The following is a 13,671-nucleotide window of genomic DNA, read 5'->3' on the forward strand; positions in this document are numbered from 1 at the left end:
GAATAAACTTGCATCAGTGCGATATCGTATGCCAACACCAATGCTTTCTGTGCCAAAGGCATCTTTCAGCATTGCGGTGAACATTATGCTGAACAGCGTTGGAGCCAGCACACAGCCCTGCTTCATGCCATTTGAGACAGGAAAAGGCTTGGAGTAGTCTCCAGTGTCTTGGACTCTTGCTTGCATGTTATCATGGAATAGGTGCACCATTGTTATGAATTGATCCAGGCAGCCGAATTTGGACATGATTTGCCAAAGGCCTTCAGGACTGACATTATAAAAAGCTTTAGTCAAATCTATGAATGCAGTATAGAGATTTGAATTTTGCTCTCTACATTTCTCTTGGAGTTGGCAGACTGCAAAGATCATGTCAAACGTGCCTCTACCCTGCATGAAGCCGCATTGACTCTCCGGAAGTAGGCCAGTTTTTAGGTGGTGTTGTAGTCTGTTTAATAGCACCATAGCCAGAATCTTGCCAGCAATGCATATGAAGGATATGCCATGATGGTTATCGCATAACTGCCTATTTCCCTTTCTATTGTAGAGGTGAATGATGGAGGCGTCTTTGAACTCATGTGGTAGTTTCTTTTGTTCCCACATTATCTGGTAGATTTCTGTTAGTTTTGCTATCATCTTTGAACTTCCCCTACAGACAATAAAGATTATTTTTATTATTATTTCAGCAGGGATGGAGTCTAGTCCCGATGCCTTACCATATGAGAGGTTGGATATTGCAGTCATTACTTCATTTAGCCGGAGAGGGTCAGCAGGTGAGTGGTTTATTGGGACTTATTCCAGGCGTGTGATGGCTTCGGCGATAATGCTTGATGGACAGTTAAGGACGGTATTGAAGTGTTCAGCCCAGCGAACAAGTATATCCTCCTTGTCTATGATAAGTTTGTTTCCATCAGCACTGAATATGGGGAATGAGCCATTTTGCTGAGGGCCATAAAAAGCTTTGATTGAATTGAAAAGCATTTTAGCATTTTTACTGTCAGCATAGGATGGATTTCTTCTGCTTTTTTATTATACTCCTTCATGAGTCTCAGGTTCCACTGGACTTCTCCTAGGCATTAGTGTAGCGTTTTCTGATTTGGGGGCAAGCTGGATTACACAGAAAGGCCTTAAAGCAATGTTGCTTGTGTGTTGAAAGCTGTTCAACTTGCACATTGTTTTCGTCAAACCAATCTTGGTGCTTGCGTTTTGGCTAACCGATGACACTGCTAACCAGAGAGTACACAGAATACTTTAGTTTATTTCAGCTGTTTTCCACATCCTTGTTCATGTGCAGGGTTTTAATTTCACTGTCTAGTTTGTTAGTGAGCTGATATCTGGGTTTGTGAGCTTACCAACATCTAGGGGGTTTGCATGCTTGCATTCTTGGGGCCGTCTAGGTGGTTTGATGCATATTTTTAGCTTAGATTAGATGATCAGTCCAACAGTCAGCTCCACATAATGCTTTGGTGACTTTGACATCTGGTCTATCAGACTGTCTGACAATGATGAAGTCTATTTGATGCCAGTGCTTGGACCTGGGATGCATCCATGATGTCTTTTTTCTGTGAGGTAGCTAAAAAAGAGTATATATGTTATTGTCAGCTTGTGGGCTGTGCAATGCACCATTGCTATTGCAGTGACCAATTCCGTGTCTGCCCAGAACATTACTCCAGGTTTTCCATTCAGAGCTTACCCGGGCATTGAAGTCGCCCAGTATTATGAGTTTATCTGTTTTGGGCGTTCTGATTATTGCAGAGTTCATATCTGAGTAGAAGTTTTCCTTGATGTTGTTTTGGTTGCACATAGTTGGGGCATAGGTACTTATTAGAGTTGCATGTCACCTTGAAGTCATTGGTACGCGTAATGTCATTAAACGGTCAATTAAGCCTTTTGGAAATCCTGCTAACTTGTTCACCATGAAGCCAATTCCAGCTTCATGTCTTTCCTCGCTATTTTTGCTGATCCAGAAGAAGGTGTAGCCTGCGCCAACTTCTGTTAACTGTCCTGCTTCTGCTAGTCGCGTTTCACTCAGGGAAGCAATATCTACATTGTATTTGGCTAGTTCTCTTGGGACGAGGACAGTACAACGTTCAGGACGGTTTGATTCAGCACAGTCAAGTAGAGTGCGGACATTCCAGGCGCCGAGTGTGAGTTCATGTTTTTTTATTTGTTTTTTCTTGAGGTTTGAGTTTGATTTATTTCGTCCACATTAGTGGGATACCCGCCAGGAACATGGGGGACAGGCAATGTTTAGGGCACCTTTTCTAGCCCCTTCCTCATGCTTAGGAGGTAAGCAGTGCATTCCTAAAAAGGGCTGCTTAGACGCTCAGACAGCTGCCGAGTTCCAGTGCTATCCCAGTCTCTGGCAAGTGATCACATGGTCTGGGCTGCCTACGTGTAGGTTTGTAGCTATGGCTGCCAGTGTATCCACACCTGCCACTTCACCACTTGCCTATCAATATGAGAATGTGGCTTGTGCAATGAAAATTTAAAGTGAGGGAGATTTGCCACATCAGCCTCACTTTCTTGCCCTTTGCCAGCTGAACCCAGTGGCAGAACAGAGTCCAGACAACTGGAGCTGGTTTGGGGTGCAGTGGATGACCAGTGTGCTCTACATGTCCCACAGTGCTCCAAAACATTCTACTACGGCGTTTGCTAGGTGACGCCTGATGGTCCTGGTAGTCCAATTCGACTTGAGCGCCATGCAGCCACAACTAGACTTCACATGCTGGTGGTGGACAGAGACCATACTTTCACCAGATACAAGCTCTGGCTAACCCTCACCTGGTTTGGCCCATCAGTCGAGACGGTTTGCCAGGGTGTGGCCGTTGACGCATGCAGACAAATGCTTGAAGCCACAGGTGAGAGCTGGGCTCTGAGTGGAGACCAAGGTCAATGAGCTGCTCAGAGAGCCCGACTGCCCAGTTGACAAAGGTACTACTCCTCCTACAGAACCCCATACTATACTATTAGTATATCTACTATTAAATTTAAAGTATTAATATTATATTATAATAATGGCTCACTATGAGTATGATTAGTATGATCTAGATTATTCTAGATTGAAGATTCTAGACATTCTAGATCTAGTCATCTAGACTAGTCACTAGGACTAGGCTAGACTAGGTCATCACTAGCCCTAGGCTAGAAATCTAGACTCACTCAGTAGTCACTCAATTATTCAATTCTAGCCAAGTCTAGTAGTCTTACTTAAACTTACTTAAGACTTAAGTCTAGTAATTATTAGACATAGATTATAAAATGATAGATTAGATAGATCTACTCATCTGAGAGAGATCTAAGTAATAGTATCATTTGTGATGGGCAAAAGTTAACTAAAATGTTAGAAACTTTTAGTTTAACTAAAAAAAATTAGTTAAGGCCATTGTTTAACTAGAAAAAAAAGTTTAGTTAAAATCGTTGTTTAATTATTTTTTTTTAGTTACTAACTAAAAAGTTTAATTAAAATTTGTAAAACTTTTCAACATGTGGTCAGGGTTGAAACGCACTCCCTGTTTTCTGGTCATGTGATATCAATAACTTTGATTATAAAAAAGAATGATGCAGTTAACAACTATTTAGTCAGTCTGCATTTGAAGAGGGTAAAGTAAGATGCTGGTAGAAGTTATGGGAGTAAATATTTGCACTTGAAAGTAGCAGTATTATAAAATGTTAAACATTTTTTGCCAAAAGCTTCTATGCAGTATTATGAATGAGGTTTTTCCGAATTTTTTTGTGAGCCACGTAGAGGTGTTTAATTTCTGTTTCTAGTGGGAATCTGATTAGTGAGTTAGGTCAATATTTAGTGGTTTTAATCAATTCATTTGCGGCAAACAATATTTTTTTAACTGCAGGAACATCAAGTACATCCTTTTATAGTCTTAAGACTTATTATTGAGATCTATTAAGTCTAAATCAACAGCTAGGCCTATATAGATCTAAAAGCATTAGGGTAACCAATTCTAGAAAAAAAATCTTAATCCACACCCTCTCTGACCATAAAGTAAATAGACTGTGTCCAACTGATTTTAACAACCTGGTCAGCTAGACATACACAATGACCACATGTAGGCCTAGTGTACTGTACATGTGTAGTCGATAATACTGTAAGACTACCCTGCATTAAGCGTTATGCAATAGTGTTTGCTTAATGTGGAGAGATCAGTCAAGAAAATAACACACTGGCATGGCTAGTCAAGCATGTTCGTAGATATTCTTTACACTAAAATAGTTATACACCCTCCCCGCCCAGAAAGTAAATAGACAGTGTATCCGACTGATTTTAACAACCTGGCCAGATAGACGTACACGTGGAGGTCTATATAGTGTATTGAGTGTGCAGTCCATAATGACAAAATGTTGAAAAGTTTTACAAATATTAATTAAACAGTTTATAGTTAGTAACTAAAAAAAAAAAATTAAACTAAGATTTTAATTTAAAGGGGTTTTGAGTTTAACCCCCCCCCCCCCTTTTCCAGTTGGGGTTTGAAGCTAAAAAGTACCTCTTCAATATAAAAAAAAAAGCAAATTACACACTATAAAATCTATGAGCTTAGCCAAAGGGGTTTTGAGTTTAAATCCCCCTCCTCCAGATGGCTTTTTCTTTAAAGTTTAAAACCCCTCCAGATGGTTTTGAGTTTAAAATACCCCTACAGAGCGTTCGAGTTGAAAACCTCTCTCTGCAATATTATTTTAAAGCAAACTACAGTCACCAAATTCTATGATCGTAGGTAAATGGGGTTTTGAATTTAAAAAAAAAAAAAACTCCACAGAGATTTTTTAGTTTAAAACCCCTCAACAGATGATTTGACGAAAAGAATTTCTTTTTTTTATATAAAATCTAAAGCGAAATACAGGCATGTAATTCCAAGAGCGTAGTCAAGAAAGGTTACAAATTTCTACCAGTGGCTTGGGCTCCATTAATAAAGTGTGAATAGTCTTCTGCCGAAATTGAAAAACATTAAATGTGGCTCAACAAAGATGGCTAAGACAGATTTTAGGAGTCAGTCATAGAGATCGGGTCTAAATCAAAGAAATCATATTCCGAACTGGGAGTCGAACCCTTAGTCAGGTTGTGACAGAGCGTCGCATGAGGTTTTGCGGGACATGTTCTCCGACAAAATGAATTACGCAAAATAAGAGTTGCGGAAACAGCTTGCCGGAAAAAGCGTCGAACGGCGCGAGAGGGTCTAAGTCTGTAAGAATAGCACATTAGGTTTGTGAAATAAAACTTTTTAAAAGCAAGATAATGCACTGTAGTAACTGTAGATACCTCAGAATATGCATTTTGTTGGCTTTCAATACCAGAAATAGTGCTCGGCGCTACGAACTCCCCCAGACCCCCTTGTTAGTTAGGGCGGGGAGTCTACAATAAACATCTTCCGAAAGGGTCAGAATGTAATAAAGATTAATTATGTACACACACACACACATATATAATTTTTTCCGCGGGGGGGGGGGGGGGGGGGGGGTGTTAACCCCTCCCCGAAGAAAATTCTGGCTATTCCCATGTATAATATAATATATTATATATATATATGATATATCATATATAATTATCTAGATCTATATTTAATTATTTCTAATAATTATAGAATCCATGTACAAACAATGTTATTAATGAATGTACATGTCGAGATTGACTCTAGAATACTCTAGCTAGATACTACTAGTACTAGATCTACTACTACTTACACTTACAGTGCGGTAATTCTGCAGGAGTTCAAGCGGCAGCCATCTTTGTTACTATTTTGTTATTGTTTATGTTCCAAAGAAATCCCAAGATAGTGTCTTAAAAAATACCAAGAATTAACATTACTTCTGTGTTTTCAAAGCAATGCTATTTTTTCTTTTAATTTTAACTTGGTGTCAATACAATACGTTTCTTATTGTTCTGTCTTCTTTTTAAAATGTTAAATATTCATTGTCTATATCTATTCTGAATTATTCTGATATAGAGAATCTAAATTTAACTAGGCCTTAAATAAATATCAGCACAGTTTATTACCCAAAAATTAATTGACCTTTATTGCCTTTAAGAAACTTGTCATATTAAGATAGTAATTAGTCTAGTTCTAGCAATTAGATTATGAGTCTAATTAATAGACTTATTAGTTTTTAGGACTATGATACAGGTAAAGCTAGATTTTAAAAAAATAGAGTAACTTACATCTATCGAACACCTTCGTTTTAAGGTACTTATCGAACACCCCATTGTATTTTTTAAAATTCTCCTTTATTTCGATGATTATGACGAAACTAGTCCATTCCTATTGTGCATCATCCATTTCTTTATAGTTAAGTTATATTTAGTTTCATTTTCACCAGAGGATCATTTTTTTACTTATATTCAAAGTGCATTGGTAATATTGGTATAAAAATTTCACTTTTTTTGACCTCTTGGGAAGAGTGAAGTGAGTCTCGGGTTAAGTGTATTTTTTAATGCCAATGATGCTTCAGCTCAACAAAACCTATGTAATACGCTTCTAATTAGGCTGAGAAATATTTGCAACTATTTTTTCTGAAGTGTCCTTTGCTACCTAAACATGAAAATTATTCGATAATAGCTGTTTTTATATAAGCAATCTCAGCTTCGTAAGATATCGAACACCATTTTAATGTTAAAAATAAACATCAAAGGGATATAACCCAAAGAAGACAAAATATTTAAATTACATATTTTTTAATTGTTATTTTTTAAATAATGTAATGCAAAGTACATATATAAATGACCCATGTGTTACAATTTGTATCTGCTTTTTGTGGTTTACCGTAAATGTGCTATATTTTTCTAAGTAAATAGATTTACATCGATATGCACTAATTGTACCCATTTTAAAAGCTTGATTTTATGACACATATAGTTTGATGCTATTATCATTGTTGTGATATCACAGTATTAAACAATTCAGAATATAACACAGGAACAATGAATTTAGAATATATCCAGTTGTGTTTTTTTTTCAGGACTATTCTATTAACTTCTGAATTATGTGTTATAAACAAATACCTATAGCGCATGTGCTTGATGTGAAGAGATATTAATAAAACGAAAGGGCTAAGGGGGAGGTATAGAATGTAGATATGGTATTTTGAAATAAAAATGTCCTTGGTAGGTAAAAAAAAAAAGGGGGGGGGGAGAGAGAAACAGTCAAGACACTGTATCAAGAGATCATCAATAATTGATCGACCATTAAAATGTGACGTCAGCCTCAAATACATAGTCAGTTGTGCTTCTCATCTAGACATCTCGTGTGGCGCAGGGTCTCTAAAATTATATATATAAAGTGTGATAAAGCTCATAATGCACTACAAAGACACTCCTTTGAAACATCACAAATACTCAAAATAATAACAACACATTTAACCACTCTCTTATTCTGCCTACACCCCCTACCCGCGCTTTCTTCTTACGCAATTCCACTCTCCAACATTCACACTTTTTCAGTGTAAATTTCAAGAATCAATCCAAACGCAGCCATCAGACTAACACACAACAAAAAAAAAAAGGTCAGTGATAGCCCAACACATAGGTCTAAACCAGGCCACCAACACAGCCCCAAAACATTGTTCAAGTTGTAGTAAGAACAATCTTGAGGGGAAAGGGGGAGGAGCCATCATTCGAGTACCTACGGTCAAGCCGCTAATTAGGTCACAAACACTAGGCGTGATAGATATATAGATATGTTGTTTGTGTGTGTGTGACAAATACTAAGCGTGCTCTAAAATACGGTGTTGTTTTTTTAGTCAACCAGGTGTTTTAGGGAGGGCGGATCTATCTACATCTATAGGTAACACAGCTCGCAAGCTACCATAGCTTTTCAGCATCCCCCCCTTCCCCGCCCAGATCGAAAAATATCTAGCACTGACTTTTGGGCTGTTACATACACTGAGCGTGCTAGATCGGCGGCTATTTACTTAGGGCCGCGTACCGTATGTTTTGTTTTTAGGTCAACCAAGTAAACTGTTGTGTCCTGCAATGACTTGGGGAGGGCGGGATTATCTATTGGCTACCAAAGCTTATTAGGCTCTCCCTCAAATAAATAATATCTGGATTTAATTTATTCATGGCCTTATTATATATGCCTCAAAATAGCTTAGAGCTAAATAAGTACTACGGTAATGCGTTACTGGGCTTAGCACCGTCAGTTTCTAAGCAGAGCTGATCAGTGATAGATTCCTTCGATGTGGACCATGTGAAAATGACTAAAATCTGTCTGTCTTGACATGGCGTAAAAAGAAAATGATATAAATAAAAAAAAATATAGATTATAAGTTTTTTGAAACACCATACTTTTCACAAAATTTTAAAATTATAATAACACTTTTAAAACACCATACTTCTCGTGTGTTCGATAAGTTCTTAATATGTTCGATAAGATTTAAGATAAAGGTAAAAAAGTGTTCGATAATTTAAGCTTTTGAAATCATCAACCTGACCCACTTTAACATCAAATATAAGTTTAACTATGAGTAGTAATAGAATAAAACATGTCTACTTTTTAAGAAAAATGGATGAGGAGTTCACAGATACAATCAGTTTTTTTCTAGGTCTAATTTTTACGGAGATACACAAATTCAAATATAAAAAATGTCGGCGAATGAGCTTAACTTGTTCGATACATGTAAGTTACTCTAGATCTAGCATATATTATTTAGCTTCAAAAATAAAAAACTTAAACAAAAACCTAAATCGGAGAGAAAACCCAAGATTACAGTCTAAACAATAACAAAGATGGCTGCCCCTTGAACTCCTGCAGAATTACCCTTACAGTACTAGAAAGTCTAGATCAGTAGTCGTGAGTGAGTAGACTAGATTCTAGATAGTTACAGTTACAGTAGATCTAGACTAATTCTAGACTAGAGTGTCTAGAGTCTACTATTACTATCATATTATTATTTATTAATACCATTGCCATTACAGATCTAGTATCTAGACTAGTCTAGATTCATCTGTCTAGTGGTTTCCATATTAAAGATCTAGATTGTAGTCTACATTAGATCTAGATGTAAATCTAGATGTAATAAGATTCTCTATAATTATTATTATAATTGTTTCCTGGTTGTTGTTTTTTTTTTTTTTATGTTTTTTAAGAGCTCTTTCATCTCTGGTGATTAAGCTTGGTAAATCTTATAAGATCTAGTCTATTTCCGGAACAGCTTTTCTTGGAAACTGACTAACCACAGACCTATATAATATTGTTGTAACTCTGTTCCCGCGCTCATTATATATGGTGCGCTGCCGTGCTCATTATATATGGTGCGCTTCCGTGCGCACTAACGCACTGTTCCACACGACAGATGGAGAAACAGGACAGGAGATAGAAACATGGTGTATTCCGGCTAAGTTATATCGAAGAACTTTGCATACTGTTGGTTTGTGTGCCTCGATTACTTTAGGCTTATTTATTTTATTTATTAAATCACTGTCACTGTTATTCTTCCTTTGTTGAGTGCTTAGATTTACAACAATTGGTGTCTGGAAGTGGGATTTGGGGAGCTCAACGAAAGGAAAGAATGACAACGCTGAGGACATTAGATGAACTGATCTATATACAGTTGAAGGAGGAGCTCCGAGCCAGAGAACTGAAGATCGTCGGGCCAAAGAAAAGTTGAGAGCACGTCTTCTGCAAGACCTGGTTGATGAAGGGGAGGATCCCGAGACCTACCTGTTTGAGGTAGAACCAGATATTGGTGAGCTCCTGAACACAATGCAGGACTTGTAACGAGACAATAGTGAAAAAAAATGAGAACCTTGCAGGATTTGATAAATCAGTCGATGGAAAAACTGATGCATACTGTGCAAGGCAAGATTGAACCTTTGAGAGAATGAAGTCCAAGATTATTTATCAACCAACTGTTACTCATTAAAGACTGTGGCTATAAAGATAGTTACAAAACAAATGCGTCGATCGTAACAAGAAGTACACAGATGAAAAGAAGAGAGAGTGGAGGAAATAGGAGAAGTCTGCTACTGAAGTCTTTGTTGTACCAGCTATGAGTACCACAACGACTCGAACAGATGAAGACAACTTTGGGCCTGCGTCCGAGCCTTTCGCTTTGGACCTTAAAGACCCCTGTCATTCTGCCAATGCCTACGAAAGGAAGTCGAATTTTGATTACTGCATTCAGTCGGTAACAAGAACTGTACAAGCGGTGCTTCACGAAGGGAATGCAAATGTCAAGAGACCCACCAACAGGGTCTGAAACCAGTGGACTTCGATACTTGTGTTTTCATCAGCGAGAGTAACATGAACGATGGTGAACCTATTTCGGCTGGACCCGGTTCAGCACTTAATGAACTTTCACACACTGAACATTGCAAGGATGCTTCATGGGCATACCTTATTGACACGGCTGACAAAGAGAATGGCTATTCTACGTGTGGGTCTACATGTCATGGGACGTCTATCGAGAAGGTCTGATGAATAGGCATGCAGAAACAACTACAGGGATCGCCCCTACCTCTATACGTGTCAGAAGGCGAGCGTCACCGAAAACGGTCATGAAGAAGTCAACGCAACGATCACGACATCGTCTCAAGAACGGACTGGCCAACTGGAGAAAGAGAAAACGGCACCCGCAGAGAACAGCGCAGATGGCTTCGTGGGGAACACGCTTCCTGCCGCCTGTGGCGCCCACAGACCGACCTCCACCTGCACTGACCAACGTCCACTACCTTATAGTGTACCTGAATCTGTTCAGGACGAACAGAGCTGAGAAGGGGGCAATGTTGTAACTCCACTTCCGCGCCGACACTGATGGTGCGCATCAGAGCACTGCTCAGCACTAGTAGAAGACATGTTGATACTAGGAAGAAGGACTGTTGTAGATCCGGCTGAAGAGTCTGAACTGTCTGGGGCTAAGAGACATCCTGCGTGATACTAGTGAACTGTTTGGAGGACCTGGAGCGACACTGGGAAATGTGTCAGTGTTTTGTTCTAGTGTTAAGTAGGACTTGTAGAACTAAAGACATTACTCCATGTGACTTGATAGCTGAAGTCCATGCTTAAGTATTTGTTTATAGATGTAAATAATACATCGTTTATTATTACCTCCTTCCTTTCGTTGAGTGCTTGCTTTACATTTACAATGCGAGCTCAAAGAACTTCAACTAGAGGAGTATGTAAAAACACAAGTTTAGTAATAGAACAACAGTAGTTCGATAACAAATAGTCAACTAGAGTACTCAATAATAACAACACATCTTTCTTGCTCACATCCTAGGTCTAATAATCGACCATCTTCGGCTTCCTCTATCTTTTAGCGTGTCTCTGTCTCATGGTGCACAGTCTCGCACATAATTACAGTGCGCAATGTAGAGTCATAAACACTGCTCCCTTCTTAAAACTGTTCGTCCCGAACATGACCAGATCTACGATAGGGCAGCGGGGTTGTCAGTGCAGATGAAGTTCTGGAAAGAAAGTTATGGTCCAACTTGAGGCCAGGCCATAAAACAATCTGTCATTTTCAGCCATCTCAAGAAGGTATGCCCTTCAACACATGTTCATTAACCACATTATCAATGTCCAGGTTCCGCTGAAATTGATTCACCATAGTTCCTTTATCTTATCTTATCTTATATATTACAGACGTTACTTCAAAAAAGATGATTATGTCCTACGCGTCATGCATCTAGTCATGCGTTTTAACCAATGAAATAAATTCTGCCAAGTCTCTGGTTTTCCTGACTGGCTCAGACAACCCATCCCATGCTCTAATAGCACTAGGGAAGAAGGAACATCTACACCAGGGGTTCTCAACCTGTGGGTCGCGACCCTTTGGGGATCAAATGACAATTTGCCGGGGGTCGTCTAAGACCATCGAAAACGGATTTTTCTTTTTTTTTGTTGGTGTATTCTAATGTGCAAAACTTAATATTGTAAACAAATTTTCCATTGGAAGTTACTTTTTAAAACTGTTATTCAAGCATAGAAAACTAAATCAGAATGATTTCAAACAATTTAATCGTCGCATCATATATATACCGTATTTAACAGTTTAAATTATTGTAAATTAATCCAGAGAGCAACGTTGTGGAATTATAACTATTATTTCTATGGCAAAGTCGTGACGAAATTGAAACGCGATTTTGTATATAGTTAATAATAGGTTGTCTTTTGATAGTCCACGTGATCAAAGTTCAATATTTCCATCTTGGAAAAACCCATGACAATTTAATGGATCTACCACAAAAGAACAACAAGAACAGATAATATTTTGTTGAGTTATTTAATGTTTGGTTTTGCTTCAACAGTCTAAGCAGGAATTGAAAATTTACAGTGCATCAATTTTAAAGAAATTTTATAAGACGAATCCATGTAACTGCAACGTTATTTCGATACTTAACATCTGAGCTTTGCCGACAATGGATTCTAAGTAATTTAGAGGTACCATAAGTGATGACGATTTAAAAAAACGAGTTTTTTTTTTATATATCTACTTAAAACGACAGCAAGATGAGATATAAATCAGACATTTTTTTATTCATTTTTTAAAATCTAAATCTCACATACCCGCTTGCTGCTTGCACTTGCCAGAAGTCCATTCACTGTCGGAGATGAAGATTTTCCAGAGAAAGAAAGAGTTTATTGAATTCATTAATAGAGATGTAGCGACAAAAGATTTCTCTTTAATGTTTGCAGTTATAACACGATTTGTCTGTGTTGCACTTTCTTCTTTAATTTTTAATATTTTATTTTTCCGAAACATGGTTTTCTAGTCTGTTAATTATCAAGTATAGCTAAATACAGAAATAGACTATGCAGAAGATGACATTCTTTGTGATCTTGCAAAGACTGTCCCTAAAATGCCTCATCTGGTAAAACAGAAACATTGTCAGACTGTCGCAATAATTGTAGCAATGTAGTTTACTATATTACCTTTATCACTAATCAGTCGTTTTTCAAATTGTATGGAACATGAATATTGGGTACCATTTCTCGTATGAAACGAAGTCAAGAAAACGGTCATTGAAAGCATCCTATAATAACTATTCCAGGTGTAGGACTTATGTTGCAGCCGTATTTAATCTTTTTTAGTTTCTGACCCGTTGAGAAGTGACCAAGGTTTTCTCTTGTTATTTGGTTTAGCCACAGTCGTAACTTTGCCTGAAAACACTTCACATCATCACAGGCAGTTGTGACAATTGTCTATTTACCTTGAGGTTTCAAATTCGAGTGACCAGTGAGATCAACTGCAAATGCCGAATCCTGAACCCATTCGTCAGTTTAGAAATGTTCAACAGGTTCACCTTTCATGTTCTCGATGACGACAGATGACCTTGTAACACTCTGACCGAAAATGGGATAGTAAAGGAGATTTTTAATCTTTCTGTTTTAGTCCTAATGGAAAGGAGACAACCACTTCGTTCAGATCTGATGTAACAGTGGTTTAATAGATGCAGATTGTCTTTGAGAATCGTAGGGCCTATACGAGACCAATGTAAAAAAAATGTAACTGTAACAGAAGATTATTACAAAGCTCATATGAACTCATTATGTCTGTTTGTCTGTCTGGGTGGATTCTTTTACACGTTTTTTTTCTTCCACTTCCCATTCTCGGATCAAATAGACATTTTGTACAATTATTCATAGTCGCAGACAATATATGAATAAAACAAATTAACCAATTAGTTTATCAATTAGTGGTTTGTTTTAATTTTGTTTTATATAA

At 37.8% G+C, this 13,671-nt stretch overlaps 1 protein-coding gene across 5 annotated transcripts in view; it reads right to left on the reverse strand.

The window, feature by feature from the left end:
• LOC106065368 (uncharacterized) overlaps positions 1-9,134 on the reverse strand; it is a 38,940-nt gene extending 29,806 nt beyond the window's left edge. The window contains exon 1 of one of the 5 annotated variants that reach the window (XM_056031067.1): positions 8,919-9,134. Coding sequence is in view for 2 of the 5 variants with exons in the window: in XM_056031065.1 (XP_055887040.1) it covers positions 8,907-8,915 (9 nt within the window). In the remaining 3 variants the exon portion in view is untranslated. Of the gene's footprint in view, positions 1-5,691; positions 5,896-8,906 lie in introns of those variants that run through there. The other 4 variants (XM_056031066.1, XM_056031065.1, XM_056031070.1 and 1 more) reach the window with 4 other exon arrangements.
• Positions 9,135-13,671: the final 4,537 nt, after the last annotated feature.

The sequence above is a fragment of the Biomphalaria glabrata genome, chromosome 5 (assembly GCF_947242115.1).
Source record: "Biomphalaria glabrata chromosome 5, xgBioGlab47.1, whole genome shotgun sequence".
Lineage (NCBI taxonomy): Eukaryota > Metazoa > Mollusca > Gastropoda > Planorbidae > Biomphalaria > Biomphalaria glabrata.